Below are 27,166 nucleotides of genomic sequence, written 5' to 3'. Positions count from 1 at the left end.
TAAAGTTATGCAGCACTGGACCAGACGTGCACCCAGGTACATAAGTACTTGAACACATGACCCCGCCCTGGAATGCCCACGCCACTTCCCCCCAAATAAGAGATGTGCCTGTATCCTCCCACTTTTAAAATAAGATGGGCACACAGTAGTGCTAGATGTGGGTCCATCTCCCGATTTCGGTATATGTACAGCTTTTAGAATTCACCTCTTAAAATGCACTTATGTGTATAAATCCTATGGATTTATACACATGCAGAGTGCATTTACACATGTAAAACCTTTTGAAAATCAGGTCCTCTATTTTAGCATTACTATTCAGCACATTTTAAAATAGCAACATATTTAAATAGATAGTTTGCTTTAACTGTGGCAATATTGAGAGTCTACAGCCTAGCCAACTAAACACATTTCTTATGAATTATACAAAATATAGATAACATGAGAAGATGGTGTGTGCTTCAGTTCATGTTAAAAGACGAAATGTCAATTACTATTAGTTCTTTAGAAATGGAAAGATAAAGGCAGAGTAAAGACAGAAGAATATACCTACCGAATAGTGCACACACACAATCTTCCTATACTTCCGGCAAGTATCTAAAACCAAATGTCCGAGCAATACACTCTATGGATACCCTAATGTACTGCCATGATCCCCTCCTCCTGTTCAACATTTAATTTACATTTAATTCATAAACCTCATTTTCCGGGTCCAAGAATGCATACAAAAGTGGTCTACAACAAATACAGGTTTGAATAATTTATCTGCAACCAGACAGTATTCAGGAATCATTCCTACCAATGTTAAATGATAAAATGCCAGACAAGAGGAATAAATGTGTCCATACTGTAGTGGTAGGCCTGATCAAGGAGGCACAGACACTCTCAAAGAATAAATTTGACAGGTTCTAAAACTTTAGAAGTAAACTGTAGAAAAAGAAGAACTTAAGAGCAATTAGGTCAAGCACACATTGTTACAAATGCATTGGGGGAAGTTTTTGATAAAGGGGCTTTGCTTCGAGAAGGTTAGCTATCCCTGCTTCTGATTTTAATGCTTTGCTCCCAGTGTTTTAGAGAGGGGTCCCCAAGCACAACAGATCAACACAGCTATGGCATGAGTGTGTTTGGGAAAGCCTAAAGCAAGAGGAGAACATTTTTTTGATGGGGCACTGCTATCAACAAGGTCCCAGAGGCACGGCAAGATAAAGAGACTACCCCAGGGTTGCAGTGTCATTGGCAGAATGGAATTTATTCATATCTCGATATTGCAATAAATTATAGCCCAATACCCCAACTACAGGGCTACTTTTCTTACCAAGGTGAAAAGCAACTATTACTTTTTAAAAAAAGAAAAAAAAAGGGAGTAGGCTTATTAACTCATAGTAACTATTTTTGGAAACCAAGTTTGTTTATTTGGCTTAATGGGCATTGCCCTCTTTTTGGTAGGAATCTTGGTACACACATTCATCCTTCATGATCTCGCCTCTTCCATTTCTGCCTTTTGTTCTTCTCTCAGCTTTTCAGTTAGTCAATATTAGGAAAAATCTGTTCATGTGTGTCCCTTGATTCCTATCTCCATCTTACACATGCTCTTTTATTGCAGTTAGATTGTGGGAAAGCTTATAGCCTGTTGCAGCAATCTTCCTCCAGAATCTCTGCTGCCTCTCTCTATCAGACTTCCCAAGTCACCCTGCTTATCTTAGCTCTTGCCGTCAAGTTTCACAGTTACCAGCTACAAAATTCTTCTACTGACCTGTTCAAGTTTATTCATGACTCTGCCCCATGCTACCAGTCATCCTTTACACCTCTCTCTATGGATCCTCCCATTCTGTTTCTATCAGTCACATCATTCATGTTCTTCCCCACTCAAAGCAAGCCATGCTTTTGGGCCTTCTCTTTTCTTAAACCATTCCACTGGAATTATCTTCACTAGACCACCAAAATATTTCTTCTCTCAGGCACATCCAAACTGAAAATGTTTTTGGCTTTCCTTTAATCATATACGTCTTAACTTTTATAGTTTTTGTTCATTGATTTATACTGTAAGGCACCTTGGATAAAAGCATCATAAGAACACTAAAAATAAATAATAGCTCATACTTCAAATGTGGGCAGCCTGCTTATTGGTAGGCTGTAGTTTTAGATAGAGTCTCTCTCCTTTACTAAGGGAGCTCCACTACCAAGTGCATCTCTGCTTTAACACAAGATACATATTTTAGATCTATGTCTTGTAAACATTTTAAAGACCAAACATTTGAGAAAACAGATCCCCACGTGTGCACACTGTTTGGCAAATGAAGATTCATTACGTATCCTGTCCCAGAAATTAACCAGATTAGTGGTAACCCAAAAGTCTGTCTTAAGTAGAGCTACAGTTGTGGAATCAGCTTTGCAGAGACGTGTGGCTTCAAGGGACTTTATGATTTTTTTAATGTTATCATACAGCAGATTCCTGGTTTTAATAGCTTTTTTTTTTAAGTTATCATTTTTTTTAATTACTTGTATCAGTGTCTTTAGGTTTAGTCACACAAAACTGTAGCTGCTAAATAAAATGGAAATTATTTTAGATGGTTATGCATCAGGTTGTTGAATTTTGTTGAAATTTTAATTTTGAAAATTGATCTTGATTTTTGCAAGTGATGTTTACATCTGTTAGTGTTGGAATTACAACTTATCCTGATCTTAATCCTTATATCTTGAGCTCTTAGAAAAGACAAATACAAACTGAAGTGAAGATTTATGAGACTTCCCACTGCAATGCAACATTCAAAAACACTGGTTGTGCATCATTATAAAGGGTTTTAATACATGTGTTGAAAAACAGAGTAATTCTTTTTTTTTAAATTTACGTTTTTATTATTTTCCATCAGTGGGGTACAAACAACCAGCATAGTAAAACACACGATACATGAAACCACTGAAAACACATCAAGTAAACACACTGTCAAGTGAACTGAACTGACCCCCCCCCCCTCCCCATGCCCTCCCCCTCCCCCCAGGTAATAGGGTACCAGTCCATTGCCAAAACACCCAAAAGAGTCCGACGTGGAACATGTCACAAGACAAAATCAGACGAGGTATTGACCTCCAGGGACTAGAATCCTCCAGCTGATAAGTTCGCTCTGCGTCGCCACAGGTAATCCTTTAAGAGTAGGCTTCACTCAACAAAGCCCAGCCCCCTGCCCAATAGTTACTTCAGTCCAGGATTAGCGCCAGGATGATCAAAGACGGGCCGAGTAGTCCAAGAATGGCTTCCAGATCTTGAGATAGGAGGATAATTGATTCTGTTTAGTTGCCGTTAATGAAGCCAGTCTCTGATATCGATGTAATAAAGTAACAATGTCAGTAAGTCGTGGGACCAAGGCAGTCCTCCAGTTCTTAGCAATCAGAGTACGGGTTGCGATAAACATTTGCATACAAAAGCGCTGATGGTGCTTATTAACAGTATCTGGAAAAACTTGTAATAGTGCGGTTTCAGCAGCAAAAAGTATCGGTGCGTCCAACACCCTAGTTAACCAAGCAAATACTTCCTCCCACAAAGGTACCAGAACAGTACAGTCCCACCATATATGTATAAAGGTACCTTGTTTCCCACAAGCTCTCCAACAGGAGTCTGGCACAGAAGAGGAAAAATGATGAATCCTATCTGGAGTATAATACCACCTATAAATAATCTTGTAGCAGTTTTCCTGCATGAGTGCCGAGATAGAGCATTTCCGGGCATGAAGATAGACCTCCTCCCAGGTTTGCTTCCCAAGTGACCTACCCAAGTCAGTCTCCCATTTAGAAATAAATTTGCCTGGCACTGCTTGTGGTGGGAAAAACAATTGATAAGCTTTAGAGATCAGTCCTTTAAGCCAATCACTGTGAAGACAGTACGATTCCAAAAGGGATCTTCCCGGGCACAAAGACCCAGCTCTTTGCAACCCCTGCACATAATGGAGTACTTGAGCATAGGCAAGGTAGTCACGGTGGTCAAGCTGATGTAACTCAAAAAACTGTTCCCTCTTGGGAATGGAGCCCTGGTAGAATAGATGCCCAATAGAAGTTATCCCCCGCTCCCGCCAATAGCGGAGCCTCCTAGATTGGTACCCACTGGGGAAACAAATATTATTCATCAACGACGAATGATAAAAGAATTTATAATCTCCGAGGAGACGTCGCCTGTTATGGGCCCATACCTTAAGAGTGACCGCCAGGGATCCAGGTAGCTCTAGCACCTGTCACCATGTGTATCTAGGCTGCCAGGGTATAGCGGACAACTCCATTGGACCAACAATTGACTGCTCAACAGCTACCCATTGCTTCGGCGCAACCTTTCGATGAACATCAATGATCGCCCTTAATTGCGATGCTGAGTAGTAGCTCAGAAGGTTAGGCACCCCCAGTCCTCCCTGTGATTTCGGCAGACATAGTACTGACCTGGCCACCCTCGGCGGCCGTCGTCGCCAAATAAAATCAAAAATCTTTTTCTGCCAGTTTCGTAATATCGAAGATGGTATGTAAACTGGTAAGGAGGAAAAAAGGTACAACAGCTTAGGAAGTATGGACATCTTGATAATTGCCACCCTTCCAAGCCACGAGAAACCTCTCTTGTTCCAGCGGCTCAGATCTAAAGTGATATTACGAAGAAGTGGGAGGTAATTTAAGGAATATAAATCTGCTAATTTGGGGGAAAGTTGTACCCCTAGGTATTTAACATGAGACTTAGCCCATTTAAAGGGGAACTGATCCCTAAGGGTTAACATCACTCCGGGGTCCAGGCTGACATTGAGGAGTTCCGACTTCTCAATATTCACCTTGAGGCCCGCCACTTCACTAAAGGCAGTAAGTTCCTGCATCACGCCCTGGAGGGATCGTTCTGGGTCTGTTAACATTAACAGCACATCATCAGCAAACAAAGAAAGAGTGTATTGACGGTCGCCCAGCTGCACCCCCTGAATTACAGAAGAGGCTCTAAGCTTAGTAGTGAGGGGTTCCATATAAAGAGCGAATAACAATGGAGAAAGTGGACACCCCTGTCGGGTGCCCCTACCAATAGGAAACGCCGGCCCGTAGCCATTATTGACCTTAACCCTGGCCTGGGGCTTATCGTAAAGCTTTTTAATCCAGTTGATAAAGTAGGGCCCAAAAGCCAGTTTTTGCAGGGTGTGAAACAAAAACGGCCAGTGCACTTAGTCAAACGCTTTTTCAGCATCCAGAGACAGTAACACTGCCGGTATTCGTTTCTTGCGCACCCACCAGATAAGATCTATAACCTTGCGGATATTATCCGCCGCCATGCGTTGGGGTACGAATCCAACCTGGTCGGAATGTACTAGGCCCGGTAGAAATTTATTAAGCCTCTGTGCTAATAGACGTGCCAATATTTTTAAATCGACATTAATAAGTGAGATGGGTCTGTAAGAGCTACACACCATAGAGTCCCGACCCGGCTTAGCTAAGACCGTAACCCCCGCAGTGTTAGCATGGGGATCAATAGACCCTCCGTCTCGGAGACTATTATAATAATCAGTCAGAGGTTCAACCACAATGGATGAGCATTTTTTATAATAAGCTCCGGAGAACCCATCAAGGCCAGGTGATTTACCCATCTTAAGGGACTTGATTGCCAAAGCTACTTCCCCAGATGTAATGGGAGCATCCAAGGTCTGTTGCTGTTCGGGAGTTAAAGATGGGAGAGCTACACTGCCTAGATAATCTGCAATATCAGAATCGACAATGGTGGCCTGGGCACTATACAGAGAACTATAGAAGTCCGAGAAAGTCTTTCTAATGTCCGAGGCAGATGTATGGATAAGGCCGGTATCATCTTTTATTTTGGAGATATTATTCTGAGTAATCTTAGAACGCAGCTGCCTAGCCAGCAAGCGTCCGGCCTTGTCCCCCCCTTCATAATATACCTGTTTAGTCAGTTCAAGGGCGTGGAGAACCTGGTGGTTGTCAAGAGAAGCAAGGTTAGATTTTAAAGCTAACAATTTCTGGTAACTGCGTGACGATTGCGTACTCATATGTTCCCTGGTCACCTCGGTTATGCGTGTGCGCAAATCAGCCCTGGCTTGCTCCCTTTTACGCTTACAGAGTACTGCTCTAGATAGCAATAGGCCCCTAGCCACGGCCTTGGAACACTCCCAAAGAGTAGCCGGCGTAATCGATGGGGTCTTATTAAAGTGAAAATATTCCTGAAGGCGGGAACTCAGCTCCTTTATAAAACTGTCATCCTGCAGTAAGGACTCATTCAGTTTCCAAAACCTGTCACCCGTGTCCCTGCCGCCCATGGATATTTCCATTGTGATCGGGGCATGATCGGACCATGTACAGGTGTCGATGTCTACTGCATGCACATGATTACTCATCAACCCCATCGACAAGGAAGAAATCTATACGAGAGTAGCTATTGTGGGGTGCAGAGTAATAAGTATAAACCCGGGCCCTCGGGTTCCGATTCCGCCAGACATCCATAAGACCCCGTAAAGAATTTCTATTCGCATGGGAAGTGGTTAAGGATTCCCTGGAGTTGTCCACCTCCCTGCACAGGGTGACATTAAAATCCCCACCGATAATAATAGAGCCATCGGCATGGTCCAACAATAAAGTCTGGATCCCCTGCCAGAAACGGACTTGGTCCCCTTTAGGGGCATATATCGATAACAAAGTATAGGTTTGGGTCCCCACACGAATCTTTAATAGCACATACCTCCCCATTGGATCAGCGACATGGGATATATATTCAAACACCAACTGGGCTGAGATTAGGATTCCCGTCCCGGCATACTTAGCTTGCGGGCCACTCGCAGCAAGATAAGCATGAGGGTATTCCCTAAAGGTCAATAAATGGCCATACCTCCTTTTCAGGTGAGTTTCCTGTAAAAACGCTACATCTGTTCTATAAGATTGGAGCTCCTTTCTAAGTAAATAACGCTTTTTAAAGGTGTTTAAACCCTTAACATTCAGAGATACCACATTCACCATAAGAGCTAAAATTGGGAAAGGAATTCTCTTCTGAGAAGCTCACCAGTTTTTCCCATGAAAAACGACATTGGAGGTTGAACAGGTTATGCATATATGTGCTAGGTAATCTGATTGTTTGAAAAAAGAGTGAATATCCACGGTCGGAGTTCCACGGCCCCTGGTACCCAATCCCCTTACCCTCATAGAATGGATTCGCTATCTCCTCGCGAATCATGGTGGGGGATGCACAGAGAACAACACCGGTAGCCCCTGCAGACCACCACCCCCACATTCTGGCCTTGATAATAGCGTGAGGCATAAAATGAACAACAGTTACAAATGATATAGCTAATGGAACAGGTACAGCGCAGCACATCAGATCATAACACAACTGCTGCCCAAATAGTAAAAGTGAGAAAACAACAACAGCATCAGATTATGACACTACTAGCTGAAAAACATTTCAATGGCACGGCAAGCCATCAGCCCTTCTCGATCTGGGGTTCCCCCATCTTGGAGTGTTGGCGTCGGAGGCGTCCACGGCCCGGACCCGGTCTCCTCCACCTCGGGGTGGGGTCCACGGGCGGTATGCTGCGTTTCAAAATTGCTGGAGTGAAAGGGGCTTCCAGGCCTGCTTTTTTAAAGCTCTCCACAGCTTCCTCCAGAGTTCGAACACGGTAGGTTATTCCCTTTCGCTGAAAGATAAGGGCAAAAGGAAACCCCCATCTATAACGAATCTCCTCATTGCGTAGGGCTAAGGCTACTTCCCGTAGGGAATAGCGCTTCTGTAGTGTAGAGGGAGCGAGATCATTGTAAATAGAGATGGCGTTATTCTGCCATGTCCATTGTTGCTGTGATCGTGCACTCTTAAGGACTTCTTCCTTGACCCGATAGTGATGAAATCTGATAATTATGTCCCGCGGTTGATTCTCTTTACGTGGGCCCAGCGCCCGGTGAGCCCTCTCTAGATCTATTTCTTTTCCGTCAGCATTGGCAGCAGAGGGTCCCTTGTCTAAAACAAATTTGCAAATGGCCGCCGCAGTTTGCATACAGTCCATATACGGTTCGGTTTCGGGCACTCCCCGCAAGTGGAGATTCGCTCTCCGCGAGCGGTTCTCCAGGTCCTCTAGCTTGTCATTCACCAGGTCCAACTCCACCGACATTTCTTTATTTTGCGCGGTTAAAACTTCAATGGCTTCACTATGGGTGTCCGCCCGCAGATCTAAGTCGTCCACGCGGTTTCCCATCGAGTGCAGATCTTCCCTCATGTCCGCAATGGAAGCGAGTAGTTCCGCCTTATGCGCCTTGAGATCAGCCCGAAACTCTACGAACCAGGTACGCAGCTCTGCTCGGGTCGGAAAATCAGGGGACGCTCCCGCGACCGCCATATTTCCAGCTTCCGTAGCGCTCCCCGGGATATCCGCGCCATTTCCCGACTCGTGGCTTCCCGCGGCCTGCTCGTCCTCGGCGGGCATAACGTCCACCGCCGCTTTGCTAAACGAAAACTGTTTTAAATCAGTCACTCGTTTGCGAGCTGCCATCCCAAAACGTTCCCCTTCAATATTTTTGCGTTCGGGCAACTTCTAATACAGCGTGCTGCCTGTTGATCGCCTCAATGTTGTTAATGGGAGTGGAGCTTACATCTCAAGCGGCCATCTTCCAGCTCTGCTCGCCAGCGCCCCCCGAAAAACAGAGTAATTCTAATGAAGTTGACACCCAAGAAGTATTTTCTTTATATTTCAGCATGTGATGGGTCTCTTATAGCCACTGTTGTCTGCCAGAATGCCTGGTATAAATCAGGTGCTCCAGATTAAATATTAAAGCATGGCCTTACTAACCCAGCTAAGCAAAAAGTACAATATTTTCTTGCTAGATTGATCAATTGGTTCACAAACAAGAGTAGCAAAATATTCTATCCTTGTACCTACAAGGAAGAGTAAATAAAAGAACTGTGCATAAAAAAAAAATATTTTTAAATACTATTTTGATGCATCTGATGAATCAAGATAAAATGACTCCGCAACACTCAAGTAACTGAATATGTAACTGGCCATGAAGATCACACCAACCCTCCAGCCCTGCAGACACAGCCTGAACTCTTGGAAGAGAGAAATAAAACTGATATTGAACCTCATTTCATTTGCAACTTTTAAGAGCCTGTGTTAAAGCAATTAAAAAGGGAACAGGCTGCTGCTTTTATGTAACTGCAAAGGAATGCAAGCCGTGATTAGACAGCAATGCCAACACATCAGACTTGTGTTTTGTTTTTGGTAGAAATGACTGTTGCGGTAGCCGTAGTATCAACACCGAACAAATGAACTCCGTCCACATTCCATTTCAGATTAAAAATGACCAAAATGGGAGTGAAAATATTTTTCATCCTTTTCACACCTTCACTATCCTCCTGTTACATGCTGCTCAGAAAAGCTTAGCTTACTGGTAACACTAAACTAAACTAAGAAACCCTCCTCTTTTTCACACAAGAATGTCAGACACAAGTTAGTGGACCCAGATTCTTGAAATTGTCACCGTGGAGCACTCGCTAAAGACATGGACCCTGTTGCCTCAGCCATACTACCTCAAAGGATCAACTGTAGCACAACAGCTTCGTTGATACACATTGAATTGCGGTTAATCAAAGATAAATAAATCATTTCTGCAAATTTCAAAGGAAACACATGGAGAGTGGGAAACCTAAATAAGGTCAATTCGACAAAACCAGTAACTTGCTACCATATAATCCTAATAGTGCTACATGTTATTTGTTTACAGCAAAATAAAAAGTTACATAAGTAAATGAGGGGGAAATTTTACCTACTAATTTGGATTCCTGGAATACCACACACACACACACACACACACACACAGGAACCATAACATTGTTCAAGATGGTTGTTTTGATTGGAAGAACTACACATTACACTATACACTTAGGGGTAGATTTTAAAAATGTGCGCGATCACGTACTTTTGTTCGCGCACCAGGCGCGAAAAAAAGTACGCTGGATTTTATAAGATGTGTGTGTATCTTATAAAATCCGGGGTCGGCGTGCACAAGGGGGAGTACATTTGTGCAACCTGCGCGCACCAAGCCCAGCACGCGCTGCCTGTTCCCTCCGATTTCGGAGAGGCCTCGAAGGGAACTTTCCTTCGCCTTCCCCCCACCTTCCCCTCCCTAACCCACCCCCCCGGCCCTATCTAAACCCCCCTTACCTTTGTTGGCAGATTTACGCCTGCTAAAAGCAGACGTAAATCTGCGCGCGCCAGCAGGCTGCTGGTGCGCCATCACCCGACCCGGGAGCTGGTCCGGAGGCCTTGACCATGCCCCGCCCCCGAAATGCCGCGTCACACCCCTGAAACACCGCATCATTTCGGGAACACCCCAACACACCCCCTCCCCGCCCCTTTTACGAAGCCCCGGGACGTGCGCGCCGGCGGCCTATGCAAAATAGGCGCGCCGGTGCGCGAGGGCCCTGCACGCATAAATCCGGCCGGATTTACATGTGCAGGGCATTTAAAATCCGCCCCTTAGCCACTGCAGTAACTAATGTATGCAAACAAATCACATTTAACATCTTTATAATCTAAGCTTTTTTTTTGTGGATGGCTCTGTTTAGTGATCTCTCTGGTCACTTATAGCTTTGGAAAAATTCTCAACCCAATCCAAATGCATAGTAACAGTGACAGATTTAGGATTTTTTGCACTCCAAGGTACTGCTGGTACTGTCGCATCCCCCCTGTCATCCTCCTCTTGCCTCCACTCCCCAAAGGTTAAATAACAGAAGGCACAAGGTCTAAGGCACAGTCCCCCCCTAATTTGTGGCAGCTCAGGGGTGGATCCTGTGGCAAAAATGTAAAAATTCTGAAGCAAACTGGCAAACTTTTCCATCTTTTATATTACATTTTGAAACTAAAGTAGTTTTACACTGTATTTATTAGTATAATTTAGATTATTTTTATTGAAGACAGCAAATGTTCAGCTAGCCTGTTCCCCCCCCCCCCCCCCGATTTCTGCTGCCCTAGGCACAGGCCTAGCATGCCTAATGACAAATCAGGCCTGCATGGTAATATCAGCAGGGTCATTGCTCCTGCAAATTAGGAGTTTTCAGAACAAACTTGAAGGCAAGAAGTAAGAATTTCCAGAACAAAGTTTACTCATTACTTACTTACCAAGCCAGCTATTGGTGTAGACAAACGATTGATCTTCTTAATAACACCAGGTTTTATCTTGTTAATCAAACTATAGGGAAAAGAGGAGAGAGACAATGAAATCACACAATTAGACTAATGTTGAAAATGAAAAAAGGCTAGGGCAAAATAATCTTGCCAGTTTATCAGCAAAGAAGTTAGCAGACATGAAACCTTCCATCAGCCATGTTCTCTTCATTTCCTCTCTCACATTAAACCTTTACAGATATTAACAACCAAACAATTTAATCAATTTAGCAATCAGCCTTGCTAAATTACAATTTAACCAGAGATAAAATAGGTAGATATTGCTACATAATATGAAAAGGGATTTCTCGCCGTTTGTAAAGCAGAGTTGCTTACATGGACCAGGTGTTCTCCTAGGACAGCAGGATGATGTTAGTCTTCTCACATGGGTGACACCTTCGGATGGAGCCCGGCACAGAAAACTTACATCAAAGTTTCTCGAACTTTGACTAGGCACACTGAGCATGCCTCATTTTATCAAAGTTTTCCTTTTTGAAAATTTAGTGTTAGAGCTGTAGATTATATATATATATATATATATATATATATATATATATATATTTTACTGTCCCCCTCCAGTCATTAGTTCAAATTTGATCATGTTATGATCACTATTGCCAAGTGGCCCCACCACAGTTACCTCTCACCAAATCCTGCGTTCCACTAAGAATTAAATCTAAAATAGCTCTCTCTCTCATTGTTTCCTGAGCCAATTGCTCCATGAAGCATCCATCCAGGAACTTTATGCCTCTAGCATGTCTTGATGTTACATTTAACCAGTCAATATTGGGGTAATTGAAATCTTCCATTATTACTGCACTGCCAAATTGATTAGCTTCCCTGATTTCTTTTAGCTTTTCATCATCTGTCTGACCATTTTGTCCAGGTGGACGGTAGTATACTATCACTATACTCTTACCCAACACACATGGGATTTCTACCCATATAGATTCTGAGCATTTAGTCTATCCTGTTGGACTCTTTACCCTCCCGGATGTAAACTGGAGGTTGGCCAATGTAAGATAAGGCCATTGCAGAAAGACTAAATGAATTCTTTGCTTCTATGTTTGTTAATGTGGATGTTGATCCTCCCTATCATGTCGATATAATTTGTACCCTGATATAGCATTGTCAGATTGATTATCCTTCTTCCACCAGGTCTCAGATGCCAATTATGTCTCATCTTTCACTACTGTACACTAACTCTCCCATTTTGTTAGACTTCTGCACTGGCAGACAGATCTTTCAAAGTGCATTTTTTGTTTGTATTAACAACCTGCTTTTCAATTGATAGGGATAATTTTGAATTATTTTTTGCTCAGATGATTCATTACTTATAAGCACATGAACTCAGTTTCATTAGTATCCTTCAAAGATACATTCCTCTGAACCATGACTGCTGAGTGACTCATCTTTCCCCCTTGTTCTAGTTTTAAAGCTGCTCTATCTTCTTTTTAAAGGTTAGCGCCAGCAGCCTGGTTCTACTCTAAGGTGGAATCTATCCTTTCGGAAAAGTCTCTCCCTTCACCAAAATATTATCCAATTCCATACAAAACTAAATCCTTCTTCCCTGCACCATCATCTCATCCACGCATTGAGACTCCGGAGCTCTGCCTGCCTCTGGGGACCTGCATGTGGAACAGGGAGCATTTCAGAGAATGCCACCTTGGAGGCTCTGAATTTCAGATTTCTACCTAAAATCTGAAATGTGGCTTGCAGTCCCTCCCCCCTCCTGCATTTTGACCTATACTATTATCCAGAATATTGGTTGATCCCAACCATTCTGGATAAAATATGCTCTACTGTATTCTTACACCTGTCCAAGAAAAAAAAAAGGCATCTCAGTCTTTAAAGAATTTCTAATAGATTAGTAAGATCTGACACCTATCAGAAAGTATTCTGCACACACATGTATATTCAGTGAAGAAATTGTGCCTTGAGAACAGATTACAGTACTTGACAAAATATGATATACTGTAACTAATGAATTTGGAACACGCCATATTTTTACTTTAAAACAAAATATTTTAAAGCACATCCTGATACTACCGAGAATGGAAGATGTCTAATATTTTTGCAGACATTTTTGAACAGAATATTTGAATGAATAATTTTAGAGAAGCCAAAATGGCCTCACCTGAGCAAAGAATATTCTGTTTTGCACACACACGTTTGCTGCAGGGCAGTAAGTTAGCAAGGAAAGGCAGCTCCACCTACTCTGCCGCAATGTTCAAACACACCAGCACGTACCAAGGAGTGCTTGCAGTTCAGGGCCTGTAACATCCATCAATGTGAAACTACTTTAAAAAATTTAAACTACTTGGATAACATGTACGGCTCAGATTCTCTAAGGGTTATTTCCCACAGGGTCAGAATGGGGAAATCACATACTATAAGGGTGCAAAGATAAATACTAAAGCAACGGTACTTAACCTGAGTCATTCAGCAAGCCACTTCAGTAACAAGGTAGTATGAAAGAGCCACATTCAAAGGTTCTGTTATTTTTTTTCTCTATTAATTTTATCATAATCACAAGCATTAATACATGCCGTAAATTTCAGAAAGTACTTTACAATAAAGCAGTAGAAATTTTTAACAAGAAATATATATTCCACAAAAACCAAATATTTAAATGCTTCAATCTAAACTATGGGGCGGATTTTAAAAGGAGCGCGAACAGCCTACTTTTGCTTGCGCATCAGACTCAAGCAAAAGTACGCTGGATTTTAGTAGATACGCGCGGAGCCGCGCGTATCCACTAAAATCCTGGATCGGCGCGCGCGCAAGGCTATCGATTTTGTATAGCCGGCGCGCGCCGAGCCGCGCTGCCTACCCCCGTTCCCTCCAAGGCCGCTCCGAAATTGGAGCGGCCTCGGAGGGAACTTTCTTTTGCCCTCCCCTCACCTTCCCCTCCCTTCCCCTACCTAACCCACCCGCCCGGCCCTGTCTAAACCCCCCCCCCTTACCTTTGTTGGGGGATTTACGCCTCCCGGAGGGAGACGTAAATCCCCGCGCGCCAGCGGGCAGCTAGCGAGCCGGGACGCGATCTGGGGGCGGGTCTGGAGGGCACGGCCACGCCCCTGGGCCGTCCCGGGCCGTAGCCACGCCCCCGGGCCCGCCCCCGGAACGCTCCCGACACGCCCCGAAAACGCCGCGCTGTTCGGGCCCGCCCCCGACACGCCCCCCTCCGAAAACCCCGGGACATACGCGAGTCCCGGGGTCTGCGCGCGCCGGGAGGCCTATGTAAAATAGGCTTCCCGGCGCGCAGGGCCCTGCTCGCGTAAATCCGCCCGGTTTTAGGCGGATTTACGCGAGCAGGGCTCTGAAAATCCGCCCCTATATATTCAAAGCCATTTTCTCTCTTACTATCTGAACGTACCAAGCAATTTGGGAGAGCAAAAGGTAACATTAAAGGAGCAGAATTACTGAAGAAATTAAAGTCTGAAATAGAGAGTGGTGGGTTTATTTAAACTATTCTAGTACTGCTAACAGGAGCTGGAAGGGATTCACTTCTTGAGTTAAGGAAAATCTCTAATTGGTTTGGCTCCATAAACTCATACCTATTATTTCCAATACTCGAGAAACATTTACAAGGAAGTTTTATCATTATTTTGGCACCCAACTGCCGTGCTCTAGGACATAGTGAAAAATTTCTTTCTACGCATTTGTGTTTTCATAATGTCTGGGAAAACCCAGATTTTCCCTCCTAAATAGAGCTTGCTTCTATTTCTATAGAAAAAGTCTTTAATATCATGTCTCTTTCCTCAGAATTTGCAAATTTTACTAGAAGTATTCCTCTTTCCTCAATTTGCTCTTCTTGAGTTGTCTCAAGAAATCCCGTCAGATCTTCCAATAGTGAAGAAGTCTCTGGGGGCCTACTCCGGTCTTCATTGTCCCCTGTTCCTCCACCATTTTTCTTTTTCTGAGGCCCAGTTATAAAATAGGGCTTTTGAATTTTTGGTAGTTCTCCACTAGGAATAGACAGTGAATCCTGAAAGAATTTCTTTAGCTGCTCTTTAGGTGAAATTAGTTTGCATTTAGGAAAGTTAATTAATCTAAGATTGTTATATCTAAAATTATTTTCCAAGAGTTCCATTCTTTTCTCTAGTCTAGAGTCTCCTTGGATTAATTCTGTTTGTATCTGCTGAATTTGATGTATTTGTTGATCCATTTCTTGTATTTTTGTTGTATTAGATAAAACAATAGGATTTACTACATTAAACTGATCTTGAAATTGTGGGAAATATGCGCTTGCCAGCAAGCCATTTCATCAGGGTTAAACACTAACTTCCCTTCTCCCTGACATTTGCCTGAATAAAAGCATCACTTGTGCTTAAGTCTCTGCCTAGGAGAGGATACCTGACTTCATGTATTTCTCTGGCTTATAATTAATCCTGTTAGCCTGAAAGAAGGGCTGGGTGTTCCCTAGTCAGAGGCAGGACAAAGTCAGGAGGTATAGATTTCAGCAGCCAATGATATGATCCGTGCACACCCCCTGAGCCAAAGCCAATGGTGTAATGACTCTTCTGTTGCTATGGGAAAGTAGCCAATCATGTAATGACACATCATCTGCCTTTGTATGAATGTACAATAAAAGGAAGAGGCTCGGGAGGTCAAACCCTCTTTGCCCTCTTTGCCTTCCCTCCTCCTGCCTGCGATGAAAGCTCTTCATTACTCCTACATGTGGTGACCCGCGCCGTGATGCTCCCTGCTCACTCGGCTGGAACAGCCTAGGTAGCTACCATAGCAGCAGAATTTTGCTCCCTAATCGTAAGTAATTTTTCAGCAAATCTGCTCCCAACAATCGTGAGTATGGGGGGAAATCTGTCAGCTAAGCAGACGTGTCATGCAAGAAAGCTGCAGAAAATAATCAAGAATCATTATTTTGTCACCAGGGGGGAAATAGCGCAAGTCAGAATAGGGGATTTAGAAGAATTGATAAGTGAAATAGCTTGCCGCTGCCCATGGTATTCAATAGAGGCTGGAACTCTGAATATCCAGGACTGGATTTTAATAGGCAATAGTCTTCATACAGCTCCAAGAGCTCCCATCAAGCAATTATTAATTTGGCAAAAATGTACAGAAGCCATCGAATGCAAAGAAAAAAAAGGTTTAAAAACAGCAGTTTCAAACCATGTGCTTTTAGAAGCAGGCAGACATACCCTTCCCCCATCTTCTCAGTCTTCCTCAGAGACAGCAAATTCTTTGTATCCTCAACTACCCACACCCAAACCAATTCACACCTTCCCCATTTCTTCAGAAAAGCAACCCTTGAGAACAATAGAGCCACCACCTGGCCTGGGTGGGGCGATTAGCATTGAATTTCAGCAGAAACTGCAGAAAGAAAACCTTACAGAAACAGAATTATTAGAAGGACTTCAAGCCTTCCCCATCTCAGAAAAGAACCATGAACAAAGGGGGACAGAAAATGAAATAGAACATCTGGGGACACACACTCACATGGCTCCTGTGGCTTCCTCTGCATCCACCTCAGAGAAAATGCCCCAGGAAATAGAAAACACTGAGGTCAGAAAAACTAGCTTTCCTCCATCTTGCCTGCAAGCCCTTCCCCCACCAACCACCATGGGATTTCACCTAGAACATGGAAATCTCACAAGAGAGGAATTATTGAAAGGGATTCAAGTCCTTCCCATTACAGAAAGAAACAAAGAACTAGGTGTGGCAGCAATAGAGTTGAGTGCCATGTGCAGTGACTATGCCCCCAGGTCTTCAAAGAGATCAGGGTGTAAAATCTTGGGCATGCGTTACAAGCAAAGAAAATATCACTATGAAAAAATTGATTTAATTATACACTTCAATGACCTCTTGCAGAACAGATTAGGCAAAGTAACTTTACAAACAGTACAAATTTGGAAAAAATGGTTTCCCTTTACAAACAGTACAGATTTGGAAAAAAAAAATGATTTCTATTTGAAATTCAGTTACAAAACATCTGCATACTTTGAGAGTATTTTCCCCCACAAAGTGTATGCAGAGCTTATGTTAAAAACTGTACTGAGATTTGAACAATTACTGTGTAAATTACATGTGAAAATTTCCCTTTTGCAAAGTTTATTTGGCTCACATTTAAAATGACTCCATTTCTCTAAGATTTAAGTTTATAGTTTGAATTGCTACTGTGATTCTACCTTCAGGACAAAAGTGGATTGGAATGGTGTCTGTCTGCAGGGAATCTGTCCTTGCCAAGCCATTGTCTATGGTTGATGTTAATTTGTTAAACAATGCTATCTTTAAGTTTCTATTGACTGAAGGATTAACTCCTTGGGTGTAGTTCTTTTCTTTTGAGAAACACTGCTCCTCCCCCCCCTTTTTCTGTAACTCTTGCTAGCCACTCATGGGGGAGGGAGGGAGAACTTTTGAAAAGAAAGAAAAAAACCTGGACTTAGTACTGCAGTTTCTCTCTCTAGTTTCTATATTTGTTATAACTAATACTTTTCTTTAACTGTGCTTGCAGCTTTCAAAGGGGGGCACGAGACAGTTCAGATATCCTGCTGATCCAAATCTTTTCCCTCAACCTTCAATGCATTACTACACTAGCCCTTCATCTGTTATTAATCCTTTTAATACTTTCAAACTTTAGCATGCAGCAGACAGAGCTGAGCAAACAGCGTGTTTAATTTCCTATTCTAATAATTATAAGAAGAAATTCTATTCTGATACTCCACATTGAATTTAAGCTCAGAGTATTATTGATTGCAACCTGGAACAATAGTTGCAATCTATAAAGTAATGATGGGGTCTCCACTAGGAGGCGCTATGTTATTCTACAAGTATATTATATTATTGTTTTAATAATTCTGTTGTATAATAGTTTTTATTTTTCAGGCCTACAGACCTTCTGTATTAAGGAAACTTCAGTTTTATTTTCTCTTTCACAAAATTTTTACAGAATTTTGAACCTTAAAATTTTTACTGACAGAGGTTGCTACATATAAAGCAATCCCTCACAAACCTTTTCTTGCAAATCCAAATTGATTTTATTAAATTGAATGATAGAATTGATTTCTTCAAGGTTAAAAAAGTAAGAATTTCACTTTTATCCTTACCTTAAATTTTTTGCTGTATGCCAGTTTTTAATATTTTCCAGATTGACACTGCCATGAAGAGATGTGAAGATGGACACTTTGCAGTTTATTTTAACATTTTCAAACATTTTTCTAACACCTTTTGACTTTTGATTTTTGATCCTTGATCTAATTTTGTTTTTGATAACTTTTTGATAAGATTTTTAGCTCATATTATGTGTTATCTGTAGTCTGTCTTGATGCCAAGAAGACTATGAATGAATATGGATGAATGTGTCAGTTTTGTGTAAATTAATATTTGCAAGATGAATGAATATATGTCAGTCTTGTGTAACATATGTTTAATGTAATGTCTAATATACTTGTCATTTGATTCTGCTTACTGCAAATGACTTTTCCTTTAAATGATTAATTTACATTTATTGCTATTTTACTGAATGAAAATTGATCACTGCATAAAAAATTCTTGATAATGGGCCTACCCCTATGTTCTGAAAACTAAAAATGGCTCTGCTTACTGCAGCCATTCCTTTGCATGAATTTTGTTAATTGAATATTAAATACTTATTTGGCATCCCCTACAACACCACAGGGCAAGCCATTGTGGAGAGAGCAAATCATACCCTTAAGAGCTCTGGACCAAACAAAAAGAAAAAAGGGGGATTGCCCCTGGATTTTCCCCTAAACAGGATTGGCTGAACAAAGTATTGTTTTAAATCACTTAAAATAAATTTAAGACCACAGCCATGAGTAATCATTATGGGACTAGGGTTAGTCACCCACAGCCATCAGTTTTGTATAGAATAGTTAATGTCTGGTACGGTCCCGTTCCCTTAAAATGGGGAACGAGGATATGTTTCTCTGCTTGCTTCCACAGGTATCAAGCCGTGGAAAGATGGAAAGGTGTCCAGGTCTACAGGACCCGATCCCAAACTTCTCCCTGAGCCTCCACAGCCCTCAGAAGGACAGAGACCGGACTCCTTGCAAAAAGCAGCACCACATGACCTGGGGACAGATCAAGGCCCTATCCAACCAATCTGCACAACTCTTAGAACAGCAAGGCCTTGAGAAAACTCCAGAGAACTTATTAGCCGCTTTTTCTTGCCTGAATGCCAACTCATTAACAATTGTGTTCTGCATCCTCATCCTTTGCCTTATTTCTCCAGCTATGGCGATTTCAGAACAAGGACTCTGACAGAACAACATGTACATCCTCTGCACAGAACTTTTCACACCTGTTGAATCGAACAGACTGTTGGATCTGCACACATATGCCAACCCAAGCCTGCGGAGAACTACTGATACATGCTGTACCATTTAACCTTACAGTATGGACTAATTATCCTTTACAGAGAGGTTTTCATTACTTCTCCAGTGGTAATACCATACTACACATTGGTAGCTGTATTCAAGAGACTGCCGCTCTTTGTTGGGACTATGATACAGGGGATGGGAAAGGGAATTCAGGTGGGAAATATCCATATTGTAACTGAACTTTTGTATTAATCACTGAACACTTGCATAGTTATACCACATATATGTATGCAATTGGCAGATTTCAGGATGTGCAGTGGGAGACCCAAGCAGGTACAGAAAGTATAGAGGGGATGAAGGATTTACCTTTTGTAGTTATATAGCCCAAATGATAACCAATGACATGTCCACTAATCTGTTAGGAAACATATGGATGGTATGTGGGCGTAGAGCATATATGTACATTTCCCCAAGATGGAGAGACAGATGCACTTTAGGCTACATCCTTCCCTCGTACTATGCAGTCAAAAATTTACCCAAAGCAAGGCTCCGTAACAAAAGGGAGGCGATAAATAATCCCATAGAAAAGTATACAGAAACTCAGATAGCTAGAAGCCTGTTTCCTCCAATGGGAACAGCTATGAATTACAGAGACTTACACATCCTAGCTAACTGGACGACTGCCATATTTAATCAGACAGTCCATGCATTAAAACTACTCACAACAGAAGTCTCTCAGATTAGAGAAGTAGCATTACAGAACAGCTATACCTTAGAAGCTATTTTAGCCTTAAAGGATGGTGTTTGTGCATTAATTGGATCTCATTGCTGTGTGTACATATCAGACTATAAAGCAAACCTCACACATACCACAGAGCAGATAGAAACCATGGTTGCTGATGCACCACTTTCAGACAGAATACCAACTTCTCCATGGGACTGGCTATGGTCCTGGCTCCCTGATATTTCTGGTCTCAAAAGGGTGATTTCTATTATAATTACTGTAATTGTCTTAATTATTTGCCTGTGATGCTGTATTCAGTGCATACCCAACCCTCATATCTATATTGAAACCTTGCTCTCAGCCCGGATACAAAGATGTCTTGTAAGATGCCTAATAGGGAATCCGGAGCCCTGCAGAGTTGGCACACCACCTGCACCAGCTCTGGGTGATATGGAGATTCAGAAGCTCATCGACAGCTGGCACACCACGTCGAATCAGCTTTCTTCTCTCCATAATCCCTCTTCCCCTATTTCCAGCCCATACCAAGACATAACAGATTTCAGTAAGGGTCTAAAGCTTTACTGAGCTGCCCTAAACAAAAACAAAAAGGGTGAGATGTGGGAAATATGCGCTTGCCAGCAAGCCATTTCATCAGGGTTAAACACTAACTTCCCTTCTCCCTGACATTTGCCTGAATAAAAGCATCACTTGTGCTTAAGTCTCTGCCTAGGAGAGGATACCTGACTTCATGTATTTCTCTGGCTTATAATTAATCCTGTTAGCCTGAAAGAAGGGCTGGGTGTTCCCTAGTCAGAGGCAGGACAAAGTCAGGAGGTATAGATTTCAGCAGCCAATGATATGATCCGTGCACACCCCCTGAGCCAAAGCCAATGGTGTAATGACTCTTCTGTTGCTATGGGAAAGTAGCCAATCATGTAATGACACATCATCTGCCTTTGTATGAATGTACAATAAAAGGAAGAGGCTCGGGAGGTCAAACCCTCTTTGCCCTCTTTGCCTTCCCTCCTCCTGCCTGCGATGAAAGCTCTTCATTACTCCTACAGAAATCCTTTTACCATCACTGTTAATGAAAGAATTGCTCTCTCAAGAGTAGCTATACCAGTCCATAATGAATCTAACGTTACATTATCAGGCTTGTTTAGCAGCTTAGACTCTGTAGAGGTTACCGGAATATCCTGCAATGTTTGTCCCAATCCCTCCAGATCCGTCTATCTCCTTCCAGCGGCAGTGTTCCCCGGCAAAAAACTGCCTGCACCGCTCGCAATACCGATGTTCAATTCTCTCAGGGCGGCCAAGGTCCTCTCACCCTGAGAGTGCCCGGTCGCGCCTGCTGGAAAACCCGCCTCAAGCGTTTCCTCCATTTGCTGCAACTCCGGCAGCAAAGGGTCCACCGGTTCCAGCGTGTCTCCACGGGCAGGATGGGATGGGGTAACTGGAGCACCGGGGCTTAGGGATGGTTCGTCGATAGACACCGAAGCCCGCTCCAACTCCCGTGTCACAGCAGACTCTCCCGGCGACACCCCCACCAGGTTCTGTTATTTTGATCTTTAAAGGAAACACTGTCATGGTTGTAAACAGGAATGGCTTGATGCTTGCTTCCAACCAACTTGCAGCAGCAGCAAAAAAAAAAAAAAAAAGAGAAGTCTACCACAGCTCATAAAAACTGTCTATCTAGGACAAGTCGACCCTGTTGCTTCGGTTTACATCTCTTTGCTTCCGTACCAAGGAAGAAATCAGATCAAAAGCTACACTTTTACAACTAAAGCAGCCAAGGTGCAAGGGAAGGAATAATGAAACCGTGATAGCTCACAAAAAAGAACTTTACATTGGAAATTAAACATCTGCATTTAAAGGGAAAAAATACTGCTGCTGTAAAGTACAATGCAAAGAAAACTACAAAAGGGAGTTAAAGTTACCATGTGTGACTATGTAATTATCTGTCCCTGTCCCAAATTGTATGTGGGCAAAACCAGTAGGCCGGTACGAACTAGAATTATTGAACATCAGTCCAATATTCGGACTGGGCGTGAAACTGCTCCTTTGGTACCTCATTGGATCTTGCATGCACACTCCGAATCTGATCTCAAGTTTCTTATTGACATTACCCCTCCCCCCCCCCCCCCCCCCACCCCACGTGAGGTAGTAACTTTGCAGAAATCTTGACACGTAGGGAACAAAAGTGGATATTCAGACTGAATTGTTTATCTCCGAAGGGACTTAACAATGAAATAGAATCGTTCCATTTCATTTGACTGTATTCTGTTTGCCTTCTGTATGCTTTCTGATTGGTGGATGTTATCTGTCTTGGTGCTCTCTCATTGGCACTAATTTTCGCACCAGAATACATTCCTTTAAATGAGCATCTCTGTTAGTTCTGCCCGCTCTCTTCTGACTTTAAATTGGACTTGACTTAAGGTATGTGTCCCGGCACTAATATGTTATATTGCCCATCTTGCTACAGTCCTCAGTTATTACTAATGTATAATTTTCTGTTTTTAGTGGTTGAAATTACACACTATGTTCAGTCCCACCCACAGTTCTGAGCGAAAACACGGTCCGTGTCGGGGGACCTGGTTGAAAACTATGGTATATCGCATTGAGCTTTTGGAGTAGCCGCTTATGAAATAATAAAAGCAAGGAAGACAATTTCCTTTTTTTGCAAAACTACAAATCCTTGGACTGTATGATTTTTTTCTGCTCTCTTTCCTTGTGTGTGAATAATTATTGGAGCAGCAGCATTCCTCCTACTTGTGTGTTGAATAATATATATAAAATATCAGTTGGCATGCAGTCAAGCTCTGTGAGGCAGACCAAAATGATAAAGGGGATGGAAAGGCTAAAGAGATTAGGGCTGTTCAGCTTGGAGAACAGACGGTTGAGGGGGGATATGATAGAGGTCAACAAAATCATGAGAGGTCTAGAACAGGTAAATGTGGATCTGTTATTTACTCTTTCGGATAATAGAAGGACTAGGGGGCACTCCATGAAGTTAGCATGTGGCACATTTAAAACTAATCTGAGAAAATTATTTCACTCAACGCACCAATTAAGCTCTGAAATTTGTTGCCAGAGGATGTGGTTAGTGCAGTTAGTGTAGCTGGATTTAAGAAAAGGTTTGGATACGTTTTTGGAGAAGTCCATTAACTGCTATTAATCAAGTTGACTTAAGGAATGGCCTCTGCTATTACTGGCATCAGTAGGATGGGATCTACTTAGTGTTTGGGTACTTGGCCAGGTGCTTGTAGCCTGGATTGGCCACTGTTGGAAACAGGATGTTGGGTTTGATTGACCTTTGGTCTGACCCAGTATGGCAATTTCTTATGTTCTTATCTGGTAACAAAAGTAGTAGTTATTTACAACTCAAAATTGGCTCTAGGGATTTGACAAATAAATGAGAGGAAATTTATTTTTATTGTTCATGGTGGAACCAGGTGGACCTGAACCAAAAATAATGTAATATGTCACCACTAATGAGGGATAGCTCACATTCCAGTGACAATGCACTTAGCAAGACAGAGCACACTCCACTGAAATTCAACACTGAAAGTGTCCACAGTGTACATTCATAGCTAAACATATACCACCAAGCAACATAGCATGTAGCATGGTGAAAAAATGCACAAGATGCCCTCAGTGCTTAAAGATCAACAAAGGGCACAACCTGGAAATAGTACACACTGAAGCTAAAAACTGTTCCTATGCGAGTGAGCCAGGAAGAGGGTATATAGAGACTAAGTGTGTGAAAGGGTGTGTGAGACAGCGTGAGAGAATGACTGACTGGGAGCCTGTGTGAGGAGGTTGGAAGAGCGAGTGCGTGGACAAAACTACTTATTTTGCCTGTCATTTTTTATGGGCTTTTTCAGCTAGTAAACAGAATAAAATGACAGCAGCCAGGTTTATCTGGATCAGATACTAAGGAACCATAGAGAAAGTGGAGTGAGAAGGATGCCCAGGGACAAAGAATAGAAGGCTATACTTTGTAAGATGAAACTGAAGAAGTTTTTCTTTACATTTAAGACATCTTAATAACTAGCTTGGTTGAGGGAACTAAGAAAAAACATAGTTCATATGAGTATGCAGAGTCATTATGGAAGAAATTGAAAAACAGGAAATATGAGCCAAGCCCCACTGACCATCTGCTGGAGGCCAGAGGAAGTGAGTTGATACTTCTGGGCTCCTCTGTAGTACTGTAACTGTTCTTGCCCACCCAAGTCAAGTCTATGTCTGAACCTCGCCCCCTCTTGAGGTCATCAGTATTAGCTTCTAACTGGAATGCCATTACCACAGAGGAGAGGAACGCCAAGCCTCACTGACCAACTGCTGGAGAATTGTTCCATCTAACCCCCCCCCCCCCCCCCATCCATAGCTTTAAGACTGTCCCTGCCCACCCAATTTTGGTCTCTGGAGCCCTTCTCTGCAAGTCTTCATCAGTGGTAGCTAAGTGGAAGGCGGCTACCAGAAGAATCCACTGGAAACTTTTTTTTTTTTTTTAGGAATGATCGAGAGGACTGGGTGATAATATATGACAGTGTTGGAGTCAGATATGACAAGGTCATACCCTAGACCAGAGAACGAAGGGTTAAACGTTCCTTGACTATGTCAACCAATCCTGCTTGGGAAGGGGAAACATTTTTAAAGGTTACCTAAACAGCCAATAACCTGTATTAGTCAGTCGGAGCCTACAGTCCTTCCTCTCTGCCTGTGTGTCTTGTCACATCAGCATGATCTCAATGAAGAGAACCATAAAAGTGTTTATTTTCCCTTGCAGTTTCACAACTCAAGCAGCCTTGCATGTAATCGCTGAATAGTGCAGAGTAGTCTTTTACACTTCACCGTGTTCATTCTAAAGGTGTGAGGGCTCCCTTCAGCACATGCTTGGTTCTGACTTTGTCACATCAGGGCCTGAGCAGTGCTACTCTGCCAACAGTCCAGACAGCAGTTTTTCAATTTTGTGGCTAATTCTGGGTTATGCTGGTGGTGGCAGTGGTTATTTAAAAATGAGGTAGATTTTTTTTTTTTTTTTTTTAAATATGCTAGTGTGTTGGAAATGTAATGTTTTATTTACTTACCTCCAAACATTTGATATTCCATTTTTATCCAAATTGGATTCAAAATGAATTACAAGAAATTAGAGTAGTTTAAGAAGTCCATATGGGAGCAGTCACTCACACATAAACAGTACAGAATTATTTTAGTTTACTGTGGTATAAAATATAGGTCAAACTAAACAGCATTATAGTTTTCAACGCAGCCTATTTCATCCCCTGGCTGAGGTGGATCAGTTCATAGAGAATTTATATATGTTGATATTTGTATATGAGAGTGTGTGTGGGGGGGGGCTAAGATAAGAGATGCCATCTTCTACTCTCCTAGTGAGTGGAAGATGTAGTCTGCTTTATTTAAATATTTTGCATTTGTTTTACTCTATTTGATTGATATATTTTACTTTGATTTTGATTTTTTTTTTTAATTTCATAACACTTTGGGTCCCCAGAATCATGTGCCATTCATAAGATTTCAAATTTCATCATTTAAAAAAAAAAAAAAAAGTAGACAAGTTTTGCAATGAGATATTTCAGTTCTTATTGAATGGCATAAAACCCTACATATGAATCCCTGAAGCAGGTGGACTCATTAAAACACAGAACGCTTTGGTTTTTACTCGAATGCCTCCTCTTTCAAGCTGAGTATGGGGAAGGGGGGGGTTGCCTGATGTTCAGGATCACAAAGCAGTGATGGATGTTTCAAGAGTAATTGCCAGTTTGGGAAATATTTATCATCATACTTTGAAATTCCTTCTGGTTTTGAATGAGATTTTATAAAAAGGACACTTCGTTCAAACACACAGATGTTTAAAAAAAATATTTAAGAAATACTTAAGAAGTTGATACCTGGGATTAAAGGTATGCAATTATGAATTTATATCCTGAAGTGTTCAGAATTTATTCCTTTGTGGACTTTTAAGCTCCACTGTGCTATGTTAATTTTCTACAAAACATATGCAAAAGGGTCACAAAAATGACCTTTACTAGTAGGCCTTGGAGTCTCAGACACTGAGTGGGATGTCAGAGGACATTAGCACTCTGCAGTGGGAGATGTTTGTTTTTACACATCTCCTGTGCCTTCACGGTTCAGTGTTCTTCAGGGTCTCTTTCAGAGAAATATTCCTTAGAGGAGAGGAATGCCTGTCCTGCCTCCTTATCCTGGGACAGTGGCTAGGGCCCATTGTCAGAGTGCCCCGGCCTTCGGAATTAAGAAGACTTGTCTTGGGGTCCAAGATTTCCCCCATGATCCACAGAAGCCTTAAAAGAAGCGAAGCTCATCCTTCAAGAGCTAGCAACTCCGGTCTCTTAGTGCCACAAATAGATCTGCAGACAATGGAGGCAGTACGTGCACATCTCTCTCTCATGCACATTCATTGGGGATATCCTGAAAACTCAACCTATTTGTGGTACTTTAGGACCAAAACCAAAGTTGCCTAACCCCGTCATATTCATTCTTTCACATTTGATAACCCACCTATTACCAGAGGCATCAAGATGATCGGTTACAATTGGAAAAGGAAAAGAAAAACAAAACAGATTTCTTCAGCATGATGGGAAGAGTGTGGGGATTTGTCTTTCTGGGGAGTCAGAGTTAAAACTGCCTTAAGAAGGAAAAGATCCCTAGAGTTGCTGTCTGAGGAAAGCATTAGCAGAGGCTCACCTTGTCTGTATCTACAGAGCAGCATTCAGTCTAATCTACTGGATTCCAGGAGCTGCTTCTAGACTTGAAGGTACTAACAGGGGAAAAGCCCAGAGAGGCGTTTTCTTACCCAGAGTACCTACTGCCAAGGGGTGCAGAATTGCTAGCGATAGAGATTGTGATTCTTGCAACTCCATTTTTCTGTGCATCTATTGTAATTTTTTTTCCCCTGAGAGTAAGTTTTACCAGTAAAGTTTTCAGAGGGATAGCTGTGT

The 27,166-nt window shown here is 42.2% G+C and overlaps 1 protein-coding gene across 1 annotated transcript in view; it reads right to left on the bottom strand.

Annotated features, from left to right (window-relative positions):
• The window catches only part of LMO7 (LIM domain 7), a 374,915-nt gene that overhangs the window by 218,305 nt on the left and 129,444 nt on the right, over positions 1-27,166 (bottom strand). Inside the window, exon 3 of the mRNA XM_029603031.1 lies at positions 11,118-11,187. Coding sequence (XP_029458891.1) covers positions 11,118-11,187 — 70 coding nt within the window. The remainder of the gene's footprint in view (positions 1-11,117; positions 11,188-27,166) is intronic.

This window comes from Rhinatrema bivittatum, chromosome 5 (assembly GCF_901001135.1).
Source record: "Rhinatrema bivittatum chromosome 5, aRhiBiv1.1, whole genome shotgun sequence".
Lineage (NCBI taxonomy): Eukaryota > Metazoa > Chordata > Amphibia > Gymnophiona > Rhinatrematidae > Rhinatrema > Rhinatrema bivittatum.
Note: the sequence above shows the minus strand (reverse complement) of the source record. Positions and strands in the feature narration are given on the sequence as shown.